At 59.8% G+C, this 20264-nt stretch overlaps 2 protein-coding genes and 4 non-coding genes across 58 annotated transcripts; all 6 read left to right on the forward strand.

The window, feature by feature from the left end:
* The first annotated feature begins 690 nt into the window (after positions 1–690).
* TBRG4 (transforming growth factor beta regulator 4) lies at positions 691–10582 on the forward strand. Of its 4 annotated transcripts, none has more exons than XM_052694665.1 (11): positions 691–785; positions 1355–1823; positions 2844–3161; positions 4538–4709; positions 5679–5836; positions 6245–6355; positions 7161–7305; positions 7959–8201; positions 8593–8704; positions 9164–9278; positions 10450–10582. In XM_052694665.1, exons 2-11 carry the CDS (start codon positions 1395–1397, stop codon positions 10549–10551), a joined length of 1905 nt encoding a protein of 634 aa, XP_052550625.1. In that variant the 5' UTR covers positions 691–785; positions 1355–1394; the 3' UTR covers positions 10552–10582. The 4 variants fall into 4 exon arrangements, with proteins under 4 accessions (XP_052550625.1, XP_052550628.1, XP_052550627.1 ...); XM_052694668.1 differs by lacking the exon at positions 691–785 and adding an exon at positions 796–819; XM_052694667.1 differs by lacking the exon at positions 691–785 and adding an exon at positions 810–834.
* LOC128087437 (small nucleolar RNA SNORA5) lies at positions 3667–3808 on the forward strand. Its single transcript, XR_008209852.1, has one exon. It is a non-coding gene; the product is annotated as a small nucleolar RNA SNORA5 (small nucleolar RNA).
* Positions 7590–7727, forward strand: LOC128087436 (small nucleolar RNA SNORA5). Its single transcript, XR_008209851.1, has one exon. It is a non-coding gene; the product is annotated as a small nucleolar RNA SNORA5 (small nucleolar RNA).
* On the forward strand, positions 8330–8464 carry LOC128087440 (small nucleolar RNA SNORA5). The gene has a single exon (XR_008209854.1). It is a non-coding gene; the product is annotated as a small nucleolar RNA SNORA5 (small nucleolar RNA).
* Positions 10222–10357, forward strand: LOC128087439 (small nucleolar RNA SNORA5). The gene has a single exon (XR_008209853.1). It is a non-coding gene; the product is annotated as a small nucleolar RNA SNORA5 (small nucleolar RNA).
* A 1168-nt stretch (positions 10583–11750) lies between the features above and the next one.
* NACAD (NAC alpha domain containing) lies at positions 11751–19940 on the forward strand. 50 transcript variants are annotated; one of them, XM_052694098.1, is made up of 13 exons: positions 11751–11947; positions 13876–16952; positions 16998–17093; positions 17142–17276; positions 17322–17366; positions 17412–18000; positions 18200–18448; positions 18529–18617; positions 18699–18782; positions 19075–19221; positions 19302–19433; positions 19600–19722; positions 19802–19940. In XM_052694098.1, the coding sequence occupies exons 1-13, from the start codon at positions 11902–11904 to the stop codon at positions 19814–19816; spliced, it is 4827 nt and encodes a 1608-aa protein (XP_052550058.1). In that variant the 5' UTR covers positions 11751–11901; the 3' UTR covers positions 19817–19940. The 50 variants fall into 50 exon arrangements, with proteins under 50 accessions (XP_052550058.1, XP_052550062.1, XP_052550063.1 ...); XM_052694102.1 differs by having other exon boundaries at positions 16998–17054; XM_052694103.1 differs by having other exon boundaries at positions 16998–17051; positions 17139–17276.
* Positions 19941–20264: the final 324 nt, after the last annotated feature.

Consider the following 20264-nt stretch of genomic DNA (forward strand, 5'->3'; position numbering starts at 1 on the left):
CCCTGGGCAGCCTGTGCCACTGCATCTCTACTCATTCCAAATAGAACTTTCCCCCGTTACCCAACCTGACCCTTCCCTAGCACAACATGAGGCCATTCCCTCTCATCCTATCACTATTACTGCGAGAGGCTGACCCCCACCGCAGTTCGATCTCCTTCCAGGGAGCTGCAGGGAGCAGCAAGGCCTCCCCTCAATGGCTGGAAGGGCCCTCACAGCCCATCTGTATGCACACAGCGTGCAGGGATTGCAGGGATCTCGTCCCACAGCCCCGTGCCCACATCCAGCCCGGCGCTGAGCGCTGCAGGGCTGTGACACCCGCACACACTCCTGATGTCGAACCCCAATGTCTTCTCTTTTCATGTAAAGCTCTTCCCTTTGTCTTGTCACTCCTCAGCTGAGCAAACAGCAACGGGGCGTGCCTAGTACATAAATCTCCTTTTATTTGCCTTCCTCCCAGCGCTGCCAGTGCACCGCCCCGGGCTCTGTTTGGTTTCTCCGTTCCCACAGCCGGGCTGGGGGTTGCGGCCTGGCTGACCTGAGCGGACCGAACCCGGCCAGAGCCGCGCGCCCAAACCCGACCCGCCGCACACCACCCGTCATAAAATGGCGGCGCCCGTCAGCCACGAACCGGAAGTGCTTCCTCTTTCGCGCTCGATTCCGTCAGGGGAACCTGGGGAGCTCAGCCAATAGAAAATGGCTGCGCTTTGATGATGTCATCATGCTGCGCCGGAGCGCATGCGCACTTTGTCTCATTGCCGGGCCGGCGTGCGGCGGGGCCGGGCGAGGTCAGCGCGGATGGCTGCGGTTCCGCGGCCCGGGGTGATCGGAAGCGGGGTTCGAGTTCTCGGGGAGCTGCGTGCGGGCCAGGGTCGGGATTTCCTAAGGGCTACGGCCTCTGAGGCCGCTGCGAGTTCGGCGCAGCCTCCGGGCCAGGAGTTCGCCCTGTTCGGCTCACGGTGCGGGGAGGCCCGGGTGTCAGGATGCGCAGGGGGAGGTTTGAGTGGGGCGTTATGAAGGATCTAGCGTTGTGGAGCGTCGGAACGGGCTGCCCCGGGAAGTAGGGGAGTCCTTGTCTCTGGGGATATTTAAAGGACGTGTGGATGTGGTGCCGAGGGACGTCGTTTAGTGATAGGCATGGCAGCGCTGAGTTAATGGTTGGACTTGGTGAGCTTGGAGGCATCTCCCAACCGAAGTGATACCGTGGGTCTGCCCACGTGGGTCCCTTCCAGTTTTATTCTGTGGAGGTATTCATAGGGATGCTCTGCGCTTCTGTGACTCGCAGCTTTAAACCTGTTACCTCTCCTCTTCCCCCCTGAACCTCCCCGTTCCTAAAGCCTTTCTTTTCCTCCTCCAGCCTCCCCAAGATGCAGTGCTGAGCCCCTCAGATCCCCGCCATGGCAGCCCGGCTGGTGCAACGCTGCTGCTGGCGGCACCTCATCACCTTCACCTGCGCTCCTGCTGCTGCCCCGGCTGCTCTGCTGCTGCCCAATGGGAAGCTGCCAGCAGCCAGAGCCCTGCCACACACACCTGTTGCCTCTATCCACACCTCCGTCCCCTCTGCCTGGAACGCAGACAGATTCTCTGTCAAAGAGCAGGTGGAAGAAAACAGTAACTCAGAGCACAGAGCGATCCTGAATCTCATTGAGGCAGCCACAAGTCCTCAGGAACTGTTCCAGCTGGGTGAACTTCACTCTCTAAATAGCAACCAAGCTTCGCTGGTGGTTACTCGACTTTCTTGGCTTGCAGTGGAAAAGAACCTGGAAACAGGGGACATTCTGCAAGATGAACGATTTCGGCAGCTTATTGAGATCGTGGATTCTCAGGTGAGTTCCCTTCTTGTGATGGAGGCAGTTTGGAGAAAGAATGGGTCTGGGAAGGCTGGCCTGGAGCAGCGAGTGCTGCCTTTTCCTTTCCCTTGTGAATTTTCACAGCTGGTACCTTCTCTGCACTTGTTGGCAGAGATGTATCAGCATCAGGTCACACACACAAAAAAAGATGCAGGTGTCTGTGGCTCAGCAGAGAGGGTGGACTTCAGAGCTAGGAGAGCCAAGCTGCTGTGCTGGGAAAGCAAGAAGCTGAGCAGCATGGCCTTGCTCCCAAAAGGGAAGTGGATAAGAACACCTCTAGCTGGGATATAATCAAGCAAAGTCACTGCAAACACAATTGTTTCTCTCCAGAGAGCTGTTCCTGCAGTGTGCAGCTAACTGGATGTAAGAAGTCATTGTGTAGATGCACGGGGACTAGAAGTGTTCAAGGCCAGGTTGGATGGGGCTGTGGGCAGCCTGGTCTGGTATGAAATGGGGAGGTTGGTGGCCCTGCCTGTGGCAGGGGGTTGGAGATTCGTGATCCTTGAGAGCCCTTCCAACCCTGGCTTCTGTGACTAAAATTAATCGCCTTGCAACATCCCTGTGTCACCAAGTTGGAGGATTTGAACGTTAGGCTGAAGCAGCACACAGGGTCAGACCAGGGAGAGCAGTCTGCGTGGCTGGGACACCAGGAGCTCTGCCTGCTTTCTCGCTGCATCCTGCTTTGGGATTTCCACTTCAGGTGACTTTGGTGGATTACCCTTAGAGCACTCAGGTCATTCTTGCACCCAAGCATTGAGCCATCCCTGAGTTTTAGGATGTCGCAGGGCTGGAGTTGGGGCAGGCAGGGCAGTTAAAGAGTCTGTTTGCTGGAGGCCACCTGGTCCATCCTGCCCTGAGCATCATTGGCTGTGATTCTGCCTCGTTTGTTTCACTGCTCGCTGAGGTCATATTCCAGCCACGCCACAGGGAAATTTAGGTGTGTGCACCTCCAGAGAAGGGTAAAAATCTACTTAGATATTTTTACTTGCCTCCCAGATATCTCAGGTGTGGAATAACACCTTGGTGGGCCTCCTGAAGAGCCTGTACTCGCTGGGGATGGAGAGCAGCAGCAGGGAGGTGCAGTCTGTGGAGCAGGAGGTGCTGTGGCGGTTGCGGCGCCTCACCTTCCGCCAGCTCGCCTCCTTGGCAGAGTTCTTGGCTGTCAAGCAGGGCAAGGAGAGCAAACTGCTCCACGAGGTCATCAAGAAGCTGGAGCTGCGGTGGACAGAACTAGAGGGCACCAGAACCGTGGTGATGCTGATTGCCAAGGTTGGGCACATCTCCTCAGTGCTGATGGACCGGTTAGAGGACAAGGTATGGGCTTGGGCGCTCCGTTCCCTTTGGGTGGGACATCTCCTGGGGGCAGTGACAGTGTGAGGGACGTCCTGTGTGGGCACTGCTCCACCAGCACGTTCCTGTCAGCCTGTCTTGCAGAGGATGCAGCTCGCTTCCCATGTGCAAAGGTGCTCAAAAGAAACCTTTTCCTCTTTGGAGCCACACAGATGAGGAGTTCGCACGTGGGAGCTCTCAGACCTGCGCTGGTCTGAGCTGCTCAGAGGTGGACTGAGCTGATGTGCTTTGCCTTGCAGCTAGAATTACCTTATCTGTGTGGTAGAATTACCTTAGCTCAGCTGGCGGGCGGTAACTTGCAGAGGCAGCAGAAAGTCACTGCCAAAAGCATTGTCCTCTGGCTCTCTGTGAAAGTCAGGCTGTGAGCAAGGAGTCTGCAGGGAGGTCTGTGCTCCAGCAGGTCCCTCTTTCTGTCACTTCCAGGAGTAGGGAAATGTCTTTTGGGTTGAAACTGCCACGGGGCCATGACTGCAGCTGCGTCAAATTCGGTCCTTGTCCAGCCCCGCGCTGGGGACCGGCCAAACAGCTGCCACAGCAACAAGCCCTGCAGCTCATGGGCCCCACTGTTGTTCTCCCTCAACTCTGGGGATAAATAAATGCTGCAGACATTGCACATGGCAAAGCAGGATGCCGTTGTGGGGTTGTCAGCTTATGCAGAGCTGGAACTCCAGGTGGCTGAAGTATGTGCAGCTCTTAGAGGGGGTCCAGAGGAGGGCCACTAAGATGATCAGAGGCTGGAGCAGCTCTCCAGTGAGGAAAGGTTGAGGGAACTGGGCTTGTTTAGCTTGGAGAAGGCTCTGGGGAGACCTCATCCTGGCCTTCCAGTGCTTGAAGGGAGCATATAAACAGGAGGGGGAACGGCTGTTTGTGAGGGTGGATGGTGATAGGACAAGGGGGAATGGTTTTAAATTGAGACAGGGGAGGTTTAGGTTGGATATGAGGAGGAAGTTTTTCCCCCAGAGGGTGGTGAGGCACTGGCACAGGTTGCCCAAGGAGGTTGTGGATGCCCCATCCCTGGAGGCATTCAAGGCCAGGCTGGATGTGGCTCTGGGCAGCCTGGGCTACTGGTTGGTGACCTGCACACAGCAGGGGGTTGGAGCTGGATGAGCACTGTGCTCCTTTTCAACCCAGGCCATTCTACATTGGGCAGATGAAAACAGGAGTTACAGTGGGCAGCAAGGCAGCGATTCAGCAGCATTTCCTGCATCAGTTGTTGCGTGACAGCATCAGGGTGTATGGAAACCCTGCAGTCCTTGGAGGGGCTCAGCCAGCAGTGTCCTGGAGGGTGGCACGTCCCTTGCTCTGTGCCTGTCTCTCTATGTCTCCATGTTTCTTACCAGGCTCTGGAGCTTGCTGAGCAGTTCAGCCCTGAGGACATAAGGAAAATCACGCTGGCTCTGGCGTACCAGAACCGACGCAGCGTGCCTCTGCTCCGTGCCATGTCCTACCACCTGATTCAGAAGCACTCAGAGCTCAACCTCAGCGTCCTGATGGACCTGATTTTCGCCTATGGTAAGCAGCTTGGTTGTATCGTGACCCTTTGGGTTGGGCATGACTGTGCTTGCATGAGTCAGAGAGCCCTCTGTGTGGCAGCACTGTGCTCAGTGTGGCTCTGTTCCTTGCTGCTCTCACCCCCCTGAGCCCCTTTAGGGCTTCCTTCCAGCACACAGGGCAGTGGCATTAAAACAATTGGTTTCTTTTCACCCAAGGTGTCCAAGTGGCAACGTGATTAACATTTGAGCAGTGGCATGGTGCCTTAGGTGCAAGTGCTGCAGACTGCCAGCATGGTGACAGCCACCTTTATTGCGTTCCTGGCCGCAGGGTTGACCAAAGCCTTCAGATATGGGTGGTGACAGACCTGGTGCAAATCAGCTCTGTTAGCCTCTGGCCACCACTAACTGATAATGTGTGTTATCATCCTTGGGGCTTTGGTTTTTCTTCTTTCTGTGCGTTTCCATCTGCTCCTGTCCAGAAATAGGGATGAAGCTGCTCTTCATTTCACTGTCTGGTTTCTGGTGGTGGGAACAGATCTGTCCAACACTGGGGTGGTGTGGTTGTCATGGGTTGGATGTTCTTATAAAGAAATCAACCTGCTAGACCTGGCTCTGGAAGGAGCTCGTGCTTATTGTGTTGATGTTACCATCTTGCTATTCAGTTGATAAATCTGGACTGAGTTTGAAGGGAAGTAAGGGGTGGATGTTCCACGTCACAGCCTCCAGATCCCTGCTGGATGTCCTTCTGGGACACAGTGAGGCCCAGCAGCCCTGTAAATATCCCCAACATGGAGAAGTCCAGTAGTTTGGGAGCTGTACTGTCTCTTGCAGGCTCAGGCAGGGCTGTAGCAGCCCGGTGTTGGGAATGTTGGATTGAGAGCTGGTGGGAGCAGCAGGACCTGGCTGGATGAGAAGAGGCAGGGCCATGTGTCACAGCTCCCATACCGGCTCCGTGTCAGTGGCTGCCACTTTCTTTTGCTCCTTTAAGGAAAACTGAATTTCCACCAGCCCCAGGTCTTCCAGAAGATAGCCACTGACCTGCAGCCCCACGTTTCTGCAATGACACCCGTCGAGGTGACGCGCTGCATCCGCTCCTTCGCCCTCCTCAAGTGGCTCAGCTTGCCTCTGCTTGAGGCCATCTCTCAGGTGAGGAGGCAGAGGGCCTGGGTAGCACCTGCTGATATATGACTGGGACACCCAGAACAATTCTTCTCTTACTAGAGATGCTCCACTGCAGTCAGCAGTCAGAATCCACACAGCTCTGGGGTCAGCTTCAGCTCTTTCTGAGCCTCTGCTCCAGAGTGCTGCATTCCCCAGGCAGCTCCCAGTTCTGATGCCTGCACCTGGGCCTGTAGCAGGGAATATTACAGAGCTCTGCGTCCACTCACAGCTTTCCCTTGCACCAGGATAAAATCCTAGGGAAGCATTGAAAGATCCTTTCCTTCTTGTTCCCGTCTTGTCATGGGTCTGGGCATCTCCTTGGATGATGTTTGCAATCTTTTTCTGTCAGTACTCGTTTCTCAACCTCTGGTTTTGCTCTCTCTTGTCTTCCAGTATGCCCTGGACAATGCCAAGCAGCTGTCCATTGCCCACCTGTGCAGTATCATCCTGTCTTTTGCCCGCCTTAACTTCCAGCCCAGCGGAAGCGAGGACTTCTTTAACATGGTAACCTGCCTCCTTTTCCCCTCTGTGTCAACCTTCCTCCTCTTTGGAGTCAGTGGGAAGGCTGCACGTATCCTGGCATAACCTGGAGCACGAGTGGGTGCAGGAAATGGAAATGGGGAGCCCAGAGCTCGAGCCAGGCTGAAAAACCCATACTGATGCCCTGTGGCTGTGTGCTGGCTGATAACCAAACTGGTTTGCCCCTGGCTAGCACCAAATCCCTGTAGGCTAGCTCTGCCAGCAGACATGATCAGCACGTGGTTGTTCAGGTGCCCTCCTGAACTCTGATTGCTGCAATTAGCTCCATAAGGAAGCCATAAATCACTCATTCTCAGCAGATCAGAGGTCTCCCAGCCCATCCAAGCCCTGGGTGTGGCGATGCTGGTGGGAAGGATGGAGGCTGCCATCCGTAGAGCTGTTCACTGCTGCCCTGCCCGGGGGCTTTGCAGGGAGATTTCTGCAGCCCAGGGTGAAGAGATGAGACCAAGTGGGGGGAGACCCTCGTGCCACAGAGATAGGGTTAGCATCCCTGGTTGGCAGTGGGATCTGGACTCTTTGCCAACGCTAATCACAGTCAGCATGAAGGGAGGTTTTGTAGCAAGTGCAAAACTTGATTTTTGAAGCATTGCAAAAAAAAAAAGGCAACAAACACACACAAAAAAAACAACACCAGCACCTGGAACCGTGAATCTGCAGCAAGGCTGCTGTAGAGCAATCCTGAATTCTATCAGCAAATAGCCCAGTAGAAGCACTGCAGAAGCAGGGCCATCTGCAGAGATGTGCTGAGCTGTGGCTTTGGCTCTGGCAGGCCCATGAGGAGCTGCAGGGCCAGCTGGACAGCCTGGAGCCCCAGCTGCTGATCGACCTGGTCTGGTCACTGTGTGTGCTGCAGCAAGCCAAGCCTCCCTACCTGCAGCGTGTGCTGGCACCCGACTTCCACGCTGTGATCCAAGGTAAGGTGGGACATGGAGCCAGAGCTCAGGGAGTGGGTGTACTGGGTCTAGTGCATCTACTTTTGGGCCAGCACAGGCTGTGAGCTCAGCTGTTGAGCTTGGAGGGGTTGGTCTACCCTGCAGTGTGCCTGTGGGGTTGAATCCAGCAGGCTGCCACGTTGCCTTCAGCTTTCTTATGCCTCAAGGCTCAGCTTTGTTCTTGGCTCCAGCGCCGCCTGCACATTTTCCCCAAGCACTTAGAAGTGAGGGAGGGCTTGGTGTTTCTTAGCCACTCATGGGGGAGGTGCAGCCCAGTCAAATTCAGTCTCTGCCTCCTCCATGGCGAGCACTGGCCATCCGGCTGCCACAGCAACATCTGTAGTCCATGGGCCCCGCGTCCCCTCCCATGGGACCTTGGGGATAAAATCATGCCACAGACACTGGGGGCTGTGCCCTCCAACAGGGGCTCAGCGGAGTCTCGCCCTGTGCTCAGGCAGTGCTGCCCCTTCTGCATGTATGTGGCGATCTGCATCTCGATGCCAGCACTTAGAGATCCATCCTGGTGGATTCTCAGGTCCTGTTTGAGCAGCAGCAGCGGGATTGGGACCAGAAATCCTGATTGGATGAGCTGAGCGAGCCGCAGGATCAGCTCTTTGTTTTCCTCCTCCTGCCAGGCGATCTGTCCCCCAGGGCTCAGAACTTGCGGATGAAGCTCATCCAAATCAATGCTGCTGCCAAGCTGGAGAGCCCTGAGTACCAGGGGCCGTTCCTGCCGGCTGGGATGCTGAGTGCTGCAGAGCCAGCAGCAGAGAAGGTCACCCTGCTGCAGAGCAGCTTGCGGGAGGCCCTGGCAGGCGTGCTGGGCAGCCAGGACAACGGGCGCTGGGACGTGCGCACCATCTACGGCTGGCAGATCGGTGAGCACAGCCTCTCCTTGGAGCAGCGGGGCTCATTGGGGTCTGCATGCTGCAGGGGGATCAACGTAAAGGCTTTGTGCCTGAGGTTATATCTCGTTCTTCAGCCTCACATCCCTCTGCCTCGCCAATGCAGTCCCGTCAAATTCAGTCCCTGCCCCCTCCGTGGTTGGGGCCGGCCATCCGGCTGTCACAGCACAGCTGTAGTCTGTGCCCCACGTCCCTTCCTGTGGGACTCTGGGGACAAAATGGTGCCACAGACAGGCTTTGTGCTGGAGGTGGTTGGGGCCCTGCCTGATGGATGCCGTGCCCCGTGTCAGCCCCACGGTGAGGGCATCCCCAACCTCCATGGAACAGCATCCTCAGGACTCCTTCCTTTTCCTCCTCCCTGCAGATGCTGAAATGGTGCTGAACAGCGAGAATAAACCTCTCCCCTTGAAGAACTTTGCAGCTCCACATCTGCCCCACTCAGAAGGGACAAAGCCGCTGCCGCCGGGTGCCAGGAGGTGGGTTTGGGCTCAGCTGCACCAGGCACGGTGGGAGGGACAAGGCTTTGCTGTCCCCGTGGCTGGCTGCAGGCAGCAGGGGACAGTGCCGTGGGGATGCCAGCGTGCCAAGGTCACTGTGCCCAGCTGCGTCCACTGGTCTGGACAGAAAAGGGGGTAGGACCGTGCCAAGCTGCCGTGGGTCACGTTGCAAGGGACAGGGCAGGATGCTGGCTGTGGCAGCAGCCTCCCCTGTCTGGCACGTCCTCCACAGAGAGCCTGTGCCAACTGTCTGCCACCGTTCCTGGCTGCCCACAGAGCCCAGGGGCCAAGCTGACTCCTTCCTGGCTGGGAAAGGCAACGTCTGCCATCCAGCGTGGGCTGCGGATCAACTAACTTTGAGCCATCCGTGCTCGAAGCTGCTCTGAGGCTGAGGTTGCCCAGCACCAGTCTCACTGCTCTCTTCCACCCCTCTTGCAGGGTCGCCTTCCTCAGGTGGGAATTCCCAAATTTCAGCAACAGGAGCAAGGAGCTGCTGGGCCGTTACGCCATGGCTCGGCGCCACATCCAGGCAGCCGGCTTCCTTGTTGTGGATGTGAGTATCCAGCCCCCAGCACCCGGTGCTGATCACGGCCCCGTGCTGGGATTAGCCATCATGATCCCCTCCGGGCCACCTGTCAGGCAGCCCCAGGGCAGAGAGGGGATCAGTAATGGAGGAGGACAGCAGACAAGGTCTTAGCACGCTGATCCCTGCGCCGCAGCGCTGCGCTCCGTTGGGGCCATGCATTATTCAGCCCCCGGAGGTAATTATAGCTGTGCTGGCAGAGCTGTGCAGCCGGCAGGGATGGCTCCAGTGGGGCAGGAGGGCGGCGTGCCACGTGTCCCCCAGCACTGTCACCCCACATCAAGCTCCATTCCCTGCAAGCAGCCCAAATTTGCATCCCCTCGCACGGAGCTGCCGCTCTTTGACGCTGATGCAAAGCGAAGCCCCTGCAGCCTGTGTGCACTCACTGGCTGGAGAGATTTCAGGTGGGGAGACAGGAGGAGGAGGAGGGAACTGCTTCCTTCAGCTCGAGCCTTGTGCTAAATATAGTGGTGGTGGGCGGTGGGATCCCCCCTGCCTGCTCCCTCCAGCGGCTTGGAGCCATCAGAACAAGCGAGCGCTGCGCAAACAGCGTTCATTCCAGTGCTGTTCCCTCCTCCTGGTTGGCTGCAGCTCGTCTCTGAAGAAGTGATGCATCTTCACCAGGCAGGGCTTGCTGTGCTGCTGGGCAGGGAGGCCGGGATGCGCAAATGGGAGCAAGCAGACCATGAAGCCCTGCACGTACTCTGCAGCTGGGATGAAAAATTCAGCGGGTTTCAGAGCTCTGAGATCACAACTGAAAGGATCCGGGCTCTGCCCTGGGCTGGCTGCAAGCAGTCCCCATAGCAGTGCTTTGTGCCGTCCCAATTGGAGGAAACGCCCCCTAGCAATGCTTTGTGCTTTGAGGAAACATCCCAATGCCACCGAGGCTGTGATAAGGGAACGGTGCCCTCCTTGCAGCCTCGTCAAATTCGGTGCCACCTCTACCGTGGTGCGCGCCGGCCCAAGGGCTGCCACAGCATCACCTGTGCTTCATGGGCCCCACATCCCTGCTGTGGGATGGCGGGGATAAAAACGTGCCACGTACAAGGCTGGCAACTGAGCACGTCCCCGTGGTGCTGTCCCCACATGATGTCCCCGTGGTGATGTCCCCATTGCTCACTGCCTCTCCTCTCCTCCCCAGGTCCCCCACTATGAGTTCCTGGAGCTGAAGCTGGAGCGGCAGCGGGCGGCGTACCTCCGTGACAAACTCCACAAGGTGGTGGCCAAGGAGCTGGCCAGTTAGCTGCGTTTCAATAAAGCCACCCTCTGCTGTACCGTGTCCCCTGTGTGTCCCCAGCCTGTGGGAGTGGGGTGGAAGAAAAGCTGTGCTGGTGGGCGGTGGGGTTTTATTGTTCCTAATGGGGTTTTTGTTGGCGGTGGTCCTGGGGTGGGCGGACAAGGGTGGCACAGATGCCTCCTAATGATGGTTTTTAGGTCTGGGGATGGGGGACAGCCTCCATCCAAGCTCTGAAGCTGGTGGCCCGAGCTGGGCAAGAGGGACACAGGAAAGCCCTCCTGCTGTGACGCACGGAGCTGGCTGCCAGGAAAGGCTTTGAGGGCGGATTAAGCGGCCATCTGGGCTACGAGCAAACGGATTTGGGCTGTGGGGGCATCGCTTACCCCCACTGCATCTCTTACTGCCCCTTCTGGCCGGTGCCCAATCAGCGCCATTTGGGGCCGCAGCCGGGTGCTGAGTCACGGCTCAGTGCCGTTCCTGGCACCGGCATCACGCCAGGGCCGGCAGCGCTGCGTGCCCGGGTGGGAGGCAGCAGCACGGGGTGTGCCATGGGGGGGGGGGGCTGTCCCTATAGGAGGGAGGGTCCCCAACCAGGATAAAGCGATCTGTGGGTGCTGAGCATCCCCTTTGTCCCCCAACCCAAAGTACATCCATTCAACCATCCGGGGGTCTCCCAACCACATGGCATGGGGGGGAGGAGGGGGTAAAGGTTGCCAGGGAACCCATCCCCATCGCCATGGAGATGGGAGACGGGCTGTTCCCATGGCAACAGCACACCGGCCCCATCCTGCTTCCCTCGGCGTGGGGGACCCCAATGTGTTCAGCATCGCTTCGGTGTGCGGGGGGGGGGGGGGGGGGTTTAAGTCCGCTGTGGGAATCGTGTTAGGGGGTGTAAGGAGCCACCCCAACGTCCCCAAAATCACCGCAGGGATGGGGCAAACGGAGGGACATCCTCCCCCTCCCCCCCCCCCCCCCCTCACCTCCCCTCTTCCCACCTCCCCCTACACCTCCACCGCACACCCGGCTGCGCTGCACCGCCGCAGTGCCTGGCACACACAACCCTGCTCTCATCCCGGGCAGGAAAAATAATAATTAAACAACAACAACAACAAAAAAAAACAGGCAGGGAAAGGAGAGAGGGGAAAGGGAAAAAAAAAAAAAAAAAACCAACAAAAAAACCCAACCCCACACACAGAACCTGCTGACATCATCCGGGCTGAGCGCCCCCCCGCCACGCTCTGCCTCGCCCGGCGCAGCCGCCTTCACCCCGCAGAGCCGCGCCGCGCTGGGCCGGTTTGGGATTGGGGTTGGGGTTGGGGTCCCCCCCCGGATTTGGGGTCCCCCAACCCCACCGTTATGCCTGGAGAGACGGCTACGAGTCAGGGGCTGCAGCTGGAGGGAGGTGAGGATGAGGAGGGATGGGAGGGGGGTGTGGGGATGGGATGCGGGGATGGGGATACAGGGATGGGGGATACGGGATAGGGGATATGGGGATGGGAGATACAGGGATGGGGGATACAAGGATGGGGGATACGGGGATGGGGGATATGAGGATGGGGGATACGGAGATACGGAGATGGGGGATATGGGAATGGGGGATGGAGGCTGCAGGGACAGAGCTGGAGGATGGGGGATATGGGAATGGGAGATACAGGGATGGAGGACACAGTGGTGTTGCTCGGGTTGAAGCTTTCCTTCACCCTTGGGGAGATGCTGGGGCCACCACCCCCCTCCCAGGACCCTGAGATCCCACTGTGCCCCCATCCCCATGTCACCCAGGGGTGACAGCAGTGCGTGTTCCCTCGCCCCTATCTCACTGCCTTCCCCCCCCCCCCCCCCCCTCCCCAGTCTCCCCCCTCATCCCCAGGGACTTTGGCCCAAGGTCACCCTGCAGCAATGTGCCCTGGGGGGGCCCCAGGCGGTGCTGCCATCCTGCTGTGTGTCCCCACGGCAATGGGGTGGGGGACACTTGGTAAAAAGGGGTTGGGGGGGGGGGTGCAGGAGGGGATGTGGGACTCAGGGCTTCCATCGTTCCCCCAGCCCCAGGCAGGGTGGGGTTTAATGTGGACCACTTTGAGTTGGGGAGGTGGGGGAGCAACACAGAGAGGGCTCAGCAATGGGGGGGGAGTCCTGTGTTGGGGTGTCCCCGTGGTGAGTATTTGGGTATCATCCCATAGGGGCACTAGGACAGAAATGGGCCCTAAAATCCTCATCCCCACTTGGAGGGCTCAGATTTAGGGCACAGCTCCCCTCTCCCCCCAAGCTATATCCTGGGGTATAGGGATGTCTCCGTATTGTCCTTGTAGCATACACAGCTTTAAGGGCCCCTATGTTCCCCCACAACCCTTGATCCCAACACAACACTTAAAGGCAGAACCCACCCTAACAGCCCCATCCAATCCACCCCCCTCCCCTTAAACACCTGGGGAGGCCCTGCCCTCTTCCCAGCAGCCCCTGGACCCTGACCACACCTCCTCACCCCTATATAAACCCCATAGGGCACATATGGGGGCAGTAGTAGGGTTGGTGTTTTGGGTGTTGTTGCTGGTGAGGGGTTCTGGGTGCTTCTAGAGTCCCTCCTCTGCCCCATGGAGCCACCTGAACGGACCTCAGGTAATGGGGGCTGAAGGGGGTGATGTTCTGTTGAGGATTTTGGGGTTGCTGCTGTGGTTTTGGGGCTCCTTAGACTTCTGGGGCTCCTATGGGTTTGAGAAGCAGTTTATATCCATGTTGCTCAGGGCTGATGGGGCTGAGTTAGGCTGAGCTCAGCGCCCTGTTGAGCAGTGAGGGGAGGGGGTGGGGGGTATGTGTTGGTTTCTGGGGTTTGGGGGGTTGGCAGTACTGTACTTTGTCCCTATAGGGGGGTTGTAATGCTTTAGGGGGGCTCTGGGGCACTCAATGGTGTTCTGCCCATAGGGTTGAGGGAGGAAGGGAAAGGGGAGGGGAGGGGAGAGGGTGTTAATTGTTCCTACTTATTCTTCTGGCACAGGCCCCTAACCCTGCAGTGCCCCCCCCCCTCCCCCAGCTCAGCCTTCCTTAATACTCCCTTACAGCAGGGGGGGCACCCATAATCCTGCCCTAGGGATGGCTGCCATCACCTCCTTGGTATGAGGGCATGGAGTGGGGGAGGGGGTCCTCAGCTCACTGATGGTGGCTTTGTTTGGGGGAGGGGAAGAGGGGTGTCGTGGCGAACTCTACATCTCTGTACTCTCCATTCGGTTAGGGCCGAATCCACGTGACTGTCACTGGTGTCCCCATGGGGGCGAAGAGGAAAGCTGTTGGGGGGGGGTCCCAGAGATGCTCTAACCTTCTCTCTCTCTCTCTCTGCAGCCCCCCCAGGGGACCCCGCTGCCCCCATGCCTGCCAAAGAGGAAGCCCGCCCGCAGCCGGAGGGGGCCAGCTATGATGCAGCCGAGCGCAGCCCCCCCTCCAAGGGCTGCCCCCCACCGCCGCCTCCATCATTGCTCCCCTCTGACCCCTTGGACACTCGCATCGTGATGGGCGAAGAGACGCACTGCCCCCCTGAGCTGCCCCCTAAAACACCCCCCCGGCATCCCGAGCTGCCCCCCGCCCGCCTCGACCCTGACCTCTTCTTCACAGCCCCCTCCACCCCGGTGAGGACGGGGGGACCCCGCTTGAAGCCTGAGGAGGATGGAGGGGATGCAGAGAGTGAGGGGCTGGGCTCTCCCCCCACTTCCCCATCTGGCTCCTACATGACAGCCGAAGGGGGCAGCTGGGGGTCCTCGGGCACGGCCAGCACGTCGCCCTCTTGCTCGCCCAACCTGCTGGCAGAGGTCCCTGATGGTGAGCCTGGTCCTGCAGCCTTCATCCGCCGCTCCTCGTCCTCCTCTTCCTCCTCGGAGGATGTGGCTGTGACCTCCATAGGGCAGGAGGAGGAGGATGAAGAAGAAGATGATGATGATGATGAAGGCAGCGGGCAGGAGGAAGGCTTCAGGCTGCCCCACTCCCACATGGCTGCCCCTGGGCTCATCCCTGCTGCACTGCTGCCCTTCCGTGGCAGCCTGCTCTTCGAGGCTGAGGCTGTGGAGATCACCCTGGTGCCGGCCCAGGCAGCGGCCGAGCCGCTCTCGGGTGAGGATGAGGAGGATGAAGATGAAGAGGAGGACGCCAGCACCTCAGCCTCCTTCCTGCGCTCGCTCTCCGAAACCTCCATCAACGAAGGGGTGGACGAGTCCTTTGCCTTCCACGATGACACCTCGGCCTCCTCTGACTCGGCCTCCTACGACGGTGAGGAGGATGAGCGGCTCTATGGCACTGAGCGCCACGCGCTGGGGGGACCTCAAATGGCCGCCGCCACCCCTGGGGACACCGAGCCTTCCTCAGAGGCCTCTGGGGACATCGAGCTGCACCTGCGCGGTGACACGGCACAGCTGGATGGCACTGGGGTGTCTGCAGGGGGGTCTGCACAGCATGAGGGGGCCCTGAGCCCCTCGCTTCTGGAGCCGACTGACGGCAGCGAGGAGGATGTGGGCATGGGGCAGCGTGCCGCCCCAGAGGAGGAGGAGGTCGCCATGGCGGCCCTCGCAGTGGAAGCTGACACAGAGCTGACGGGCCAGGCCCCCATTGAGCCCCTGAGCCCAGAAGTCAATGTGGAACCATCGGATGAGGCGTCCGTCAAGGCCCTTGCTGCACAAGTCAGTGTAGAGCCGGGGGTTGAAGCCTCCATTGAGGCCCTCGGTGCAAAGCCGGTGGCTGAGGCCTCCGTGGAGCTGATGGACGAAGCCCCCATGGAGGCCCTCGATGTGGAAGGTGATGCAGGTGAGACCTGCGCTGAGGCCCTCCCTGCAGAAGCTGATGTCGAACGGGTGGATGAGGCCCTCTGTGCAGAAGTCAACGTGGGACGGATGGATGAGGCCCTCAGCTCCTCCTCCTCGGAGATGGAGGAGGCTCCCAGCCTGGAGCCCGATACCACGCAGGAGCTGGACCCCATCCCAGAGGAATGTCCTGCACCGCAGCCCCCTGTCCCCACAGAGCCGGCACTGCTGGAGGAAGAGATCCTGCTGGAGGAGGAGGTGCCATCGGCTGCCGTGATGGAGGCCCAGCTGGAGGCTGAAGCCGGTACCCTGCAGCCCCCCTGTGCTGGGGAGACCAAAGACCCCCAACCCAATGGGCTGGGATGGGACACCCCGTCCCTGCCCGCTGCCAATGGTGACCGTGAGCTTGATGCTGTCCCGGCGGAGAGCCCCGAGCCTCTGTGTCCACCTGAGCAAGGTGATGACAGCGGGGAACCCCAGGAGGATGTGAGTGGCCATGGGGACGGCAGGACAGACGTCGTGCCTGCACCACTGGGGACCCCCGCCCTCGGTGGGGACGTGCAGGGTGATGTCATTGAGCAGCCCCTTGAGGACACGTCGCCCTGTGAGGACGGGGTGGCCTCAGGCAGCGAGTCCCCACGGGTGGCACTGAGCGATGGTGGCAGCGAGGTGACGCAGGGTGCGGAGGAGCCTCTCAGTCCTGCGCTGGGGGGTATGGATGAGCCACGTGCTGCCTCTGAGGATGAAGCCTCCAGCAAGGATGTGGAGCGAGGCCAGAGCCCAGAGCGCATCCCTGGGGAGTGGGATGCCACAGCTGCCTCCGAGGACTCGTCCCCAGAACTGCTGGACGCCTTGTGCTCCCACACTGACCCCAGCTTCTTCAACCCCCCCCAGGACAGTGCGGGGGAAGTGGCTGCCCCTGGGGTCCCCTCTCCGGCCCCACAGCCCTGCCTGGCCCTCTGCGTGCTGCCCCCAGCCCCTGCACCCCCACCACTGCACTTCACTGCTTCAGAGCAAGAGGTGTACGTGGGGATCCCTCCAGACCCCCTTGAACTGCTCCCACCACCCGGTGCCTTGTTGGAGAGTGCGGAGGACCGCCGGCAAGTGGCCTCCATGCTGCAGGGGGTCTTTGGGGACCTGCCTGCCCCAGGGAGCCCCAGCCAAGCCCCTGTGGAGCTGCCATGTCCTCCCTGTGCTGAGGATGAAGCTGCTGCACCTGAACCCAAAGAGACCCCAGAGCCCAGCGATGCAGGGAGCATCCAGTGTTCTCCCCCAGCCTCGCTGCAGCTGGACCCAGCCCCTATGCAGGGCCAGGAGCCCCCAAGCAAGGAGTCCCTGCTCCTACTCAGTGTAGACCCCAATGCCAAAGTCACGGTGGAGGGGGAGCATTCCCTGCCGCCCCCTGAGGAAGTGGAGAAGGAGGGAGTGAAGGCAGGGTCCAGCCCTGTGAAGGAGGAGGAAGAGGTGGTAGTGGTGGCAGGATCCATCCCTCAGGAGGAGGAGGTGATAATGGTGGCAGGATCCATTCTGCAGGAGGAGGAAGAAGAGGTGGTGGTGACAGCAGCAGGATTCAGCCCCATGGAGGAGGAAGAGGGGGAGGCGATGGTGGCAGGATCCATCCCTCAGGAGGAGGTGGAGGAGGAGGTGATGGTGGCAGGATCCAGCCCCAAGAGGGAGGAAGAGGAGGTGGTGATGGTGGCAGGATCCAGCCCCAAGAAGGAGGAAGAGGAGGTGGTGATGGTGGCAGGATCCATCCCTCAGGAAGAGGAGGAGGTGGTGATGGTGGCAGGATCCATCCCTCAGGAGGAGATGGAGAAGGAGGTGATGGTGGCAGGATCCAGCCCCAAGAGGGAGGAAGAGGATTTAGTGATGGTGGCAGGATCCATCCCTCAGGAGGAGATGGAGAAGGAGGTGATGGTGGCAGGATCCAGCCCCAAGAGGGAGGAAGAGGATTTAGTGATGGTGGCAGGATCCATCCCTCAGGAGGAGATGGAGAAGGAGGTGATGGTGGCAGGATCCAGCCCCAAGAGGGAGGAAGAGGATTTAGTGATGGTGGCAGGATCCATCCCTCAGGAGGAGATGGAGAAGGAGGTGATGGTGGCAGGATCCAGCCCCAAGAGGGAGGAAGAGGATTTAGTGATGGTGGCAGGATCCATCCCTCAGGAAGAGGAAGAGGTGATGGTGGCAGGATCCATCCCTCAGGAAGAGGAGGAGGAGGCAGGATCCAGCCCCAAGGAGGAGGAGGCGGTGATGGTGGCAGGGTCCATCCCTCAGGAGGAGGAAGAGGCAGTGGTGATTGTGGCAGGATCCAGCTCCACACCTAGCCTTGAGGATGAAGGCACAGAAGCCACTCCCAGCCTCTCAGCGGCTGTTCTGCCCTTGGAACCCCCTCCAGAGCCCAGCTCTCCAGAGGACCCCGTGCCCCAAGAGCCCACCGAAGCTGCAGTGCCCACTCCTGAGCTTGCGGTGCCCGCTGAGGCTGCAGAGCCCGTTCCCAAGGTTGTGGCACCGGTTGCCATCCCGCTGCCTGCTCCCTGTCCACAGCTCTCTAAACTCATCCAAGTGCCTCCTCTCTCCTCCTCGCCGCTGCCACGCTTGGAGGACACCTCAGGGCTCAGCGAGGCCACGCGGCCAGAGGAACGTCTGTCTGTCCTGCCGGCCTCCAGGAAGCTGCTGGAGGGTAAGAGCTGCCTGTTTCCATTGCTGTGTGTGCCCAAGGGGTGTGGGGCTGGGCAGTGCTGGGATCGGGGTGGGCATGGGATGGTGCACGGGAATCCCTGCAGTCCTATTTTGGGAGGTGTTCGATTGAGCACGCCGGGTTCCCGTTCACCATGAAGGCGTCCATCTTGTGACCTCAGCATCTCCCGTCCTCCCCGCAGCCCCAGAGCCATCCCCACAGAAGGAGAAGCCGAGGGGCAGGAAGGCACCGGCTGGCAGTAAAGGTGCACGAGGGCTGGAGGCAGAGGGGGGACCCCGCCGTGCGCCCCGGGGCTCAGTGCAGTCCGAATCGAGCTCCTCCAGTGAGGCAGAGCTGCCCTACCGTGTCCCCAGCCCTGCTGAGCACCTGCCTGCCATCGCTCTGCTTGAGGACAAAGCGGCACCGCGGCACGGTGAGGCCAACCATAAAGGTGAGAGGTGGGGTACGGGGGGGGGCTTTGGGGTGTTGAGGTGAGTGTCATCTTCACTGCGGCCCCTGTGTCTCATGTAGGATCGTGCAATGAGTCTGAGAGCAACGATGAGTCCATCCCGGAGCTGGAGGAGCCTGAGGGCGCAGAGCCACGGCCCATGCAGACTCAGGTAGGGCTGCAGGCTTGGGAACTTTGTCCCCAGGCACCTGGGAGACCATGACATCCCATCACCCAACGCTGTGCCCTGCAGGCGCCGCTCACCCACTCGCTGGGCACCGGGGAGGAGAGCATCAGTAAAGCCAAGCAGAGCCGCAGTGAGAAGAAGGCCAGGAAGGTGGGATGGGTGCTGGTTGTCCCGTGGCTTTGGGGTGGTGGCACTGGGGTGAAGTCCCCATCCCAACGGCGTGGGCAGGGAGGGGACGTGGGCTGGGGGATTAGCTTGGCAGAGGGCGTGTGTCCCTGAGGTCATTGGTGGCTGCCGTCAGGGTGTCCCTGTGCTGGGGGTGGTCTCTTCTTTGTTACCCCTGGGGACAGCACTGTCCCTATGCTGCGTCCTCCCAGTGCTGGAGGGCTGGGGACCCTGGTGACATCATGTACGGAGCTCAGCCTCGTGTCTCCTTCCTCAGGCCATGTCCAAGCTGGGACTGAGGCAGATCCACGGTGTCACCCGCATCACTATCCGCAAGTCCAAGAACATCCTCTTTGTCATCACCAAGCCTGATGTCTTCAAGAGCCCCGCGTCCGACATCTACATCGTCTTTGGGGAAGCCAAGGTGGGGCAGGGCTGTGGGTGCATCCTGGGGTCAGATGACCCCCGTGGGGAACCGTCCAGTGACCTTCCCTGTCCCTGCAGATCGAGGACCTGTCGCAGCAGGTGCACAAGGCTGCGGCTGAGAAGTTCAAGGTGCCCATGGAGCACTCCCCGCTGATCACAGAGACGGCGCCCGCGCTCACCATCAAGGAGGAGAGCGAGGAGGAAGAAGAGGTTGGTGGGAGGCTGCCGTTGAGGTTGGATTGGGGGATGGGAGGCAAGTGGTTTGGCCTCTGTCGGCAGGGCTGGCTTAGGGGCGGCGTTGGGTTGGGTGGTGGGAGGCTACTGATAGGGTTGGGCTTCTGGGTTGGGGATGACAGCACTGTCCCTGCTCCCGCAGGTGGATGAGACAGGATTGGAAGTGCGGGACATAGAGCTGGTCATGGCCCAGGCCAACGTCTCGCGTCCCAAAGCCGTGCGGGCACTCAGGCACAACAATAATGACATCGTCAATGCCATCATGGTGAGTAGAGCTGTCCTCATTGCTCATGGCTTTGGGGGTACGGTCCGGCCCTGCGTTGACGCTGTGCTCTCTCCTGCAGGAGCTGACCATGTAGCGGCCGGCCCCGGCCCCCTGTATAGGTGCACAGTTTTCCTTGCCCTGATGTCCCTCCTCGAGCCCCGTGCCTCTGCCTTGCCCGCCTCCTAATGCTCAATAAATGGCCTCATGTATCACTTGAATCGCATCCTGCCTCCCTGCCTGCTGATTGGGGCTTGGAAGGGTTCCTAAAGCTCCTGGGGCGCGTGGCCCACGAGATGGGGACCAGGTAATTGGGGATGTGGTGTTTGGGATATGTGGGGTGCTGGGACGGAGGCTGCAGGCGGTGGCATCTGCCCCTGGGATGGGGCTGAGCTCTGTTCCCTATCCTCATGGGATGCACTGGGCAGGGGGCTCCCGTGGGGGCTGAGCAGGGGCTGGTAGAGCTCAGAGTTCCCCAAACCTCAGACCTTGAGGCTTTGCGTGCCTCATGTTAAATTATCTGACACACTTCAGGGCACTGTGGA

Source organism: Tympanuchus pallidicinctus, unplaced genomic scaffold (assembly GCF_026119805.1).
Source record: "Tympanuchus pallidicinctus isolate F22 unplaced genomic scaffold, pur_lepc_1.0 scaffold3, whole genome shotgun sequence".
NCBI classification, from domain to species: Eukaryota; Metazoa; Chordata; class Aves; order Galliformes; family Phasianidae; genus Tympanuchus; species Tympanuchus pallidicinctus.

Excerpts from the sequence above, each read along its gene's own strand:
- NACAD (XM_052694093.1), top strand. The coding sequence starts at position 11,902 with ATGCCTGGAGAGACGGCTACGAGTCAGGGGCTGCAGCTGGAGGGAG. Across the intron at positions 17,055-17,141 it reads AGAAGGAGGAAGAGGAGGTG|GTGATGGTGGCAGGATCCAG; the intron begins GTGATGGTGGCA and ends ATGGAGAAGGAG. Across the intron at positions 18,783-19,074 it reads GTGAGAAGAAGGCCAGGAAG|GCCATGTCCAAGCTGGGACT; the intron begins GTGGGATGGGTG and ends CTCCTTCCTCAG.
- TBRG4 (XM_052694665.1), top strand. The coding sequence starts at position 1,395 with ATGGCAGCCCGGCTGGTGCAACGCTGCTGCTGGCGGCACCTCATCACC. Across the intron at positions 5,837-6,244 it reads TGCTTGAGGCCATCTCTCAG|TATGCCCTGGACAATGCCAA; the intron begins GTGAGGAGGCAG and ends CTTGTCTTCCAG. Across the intron at positions 7,306-7,958 it reads CTTCCACGCTGTGATCCAAG|GCGATCTGTCCCCCAGGGCT; the intron begins GTAAGGTGGGAC and ends TCCTCCTGCCAG.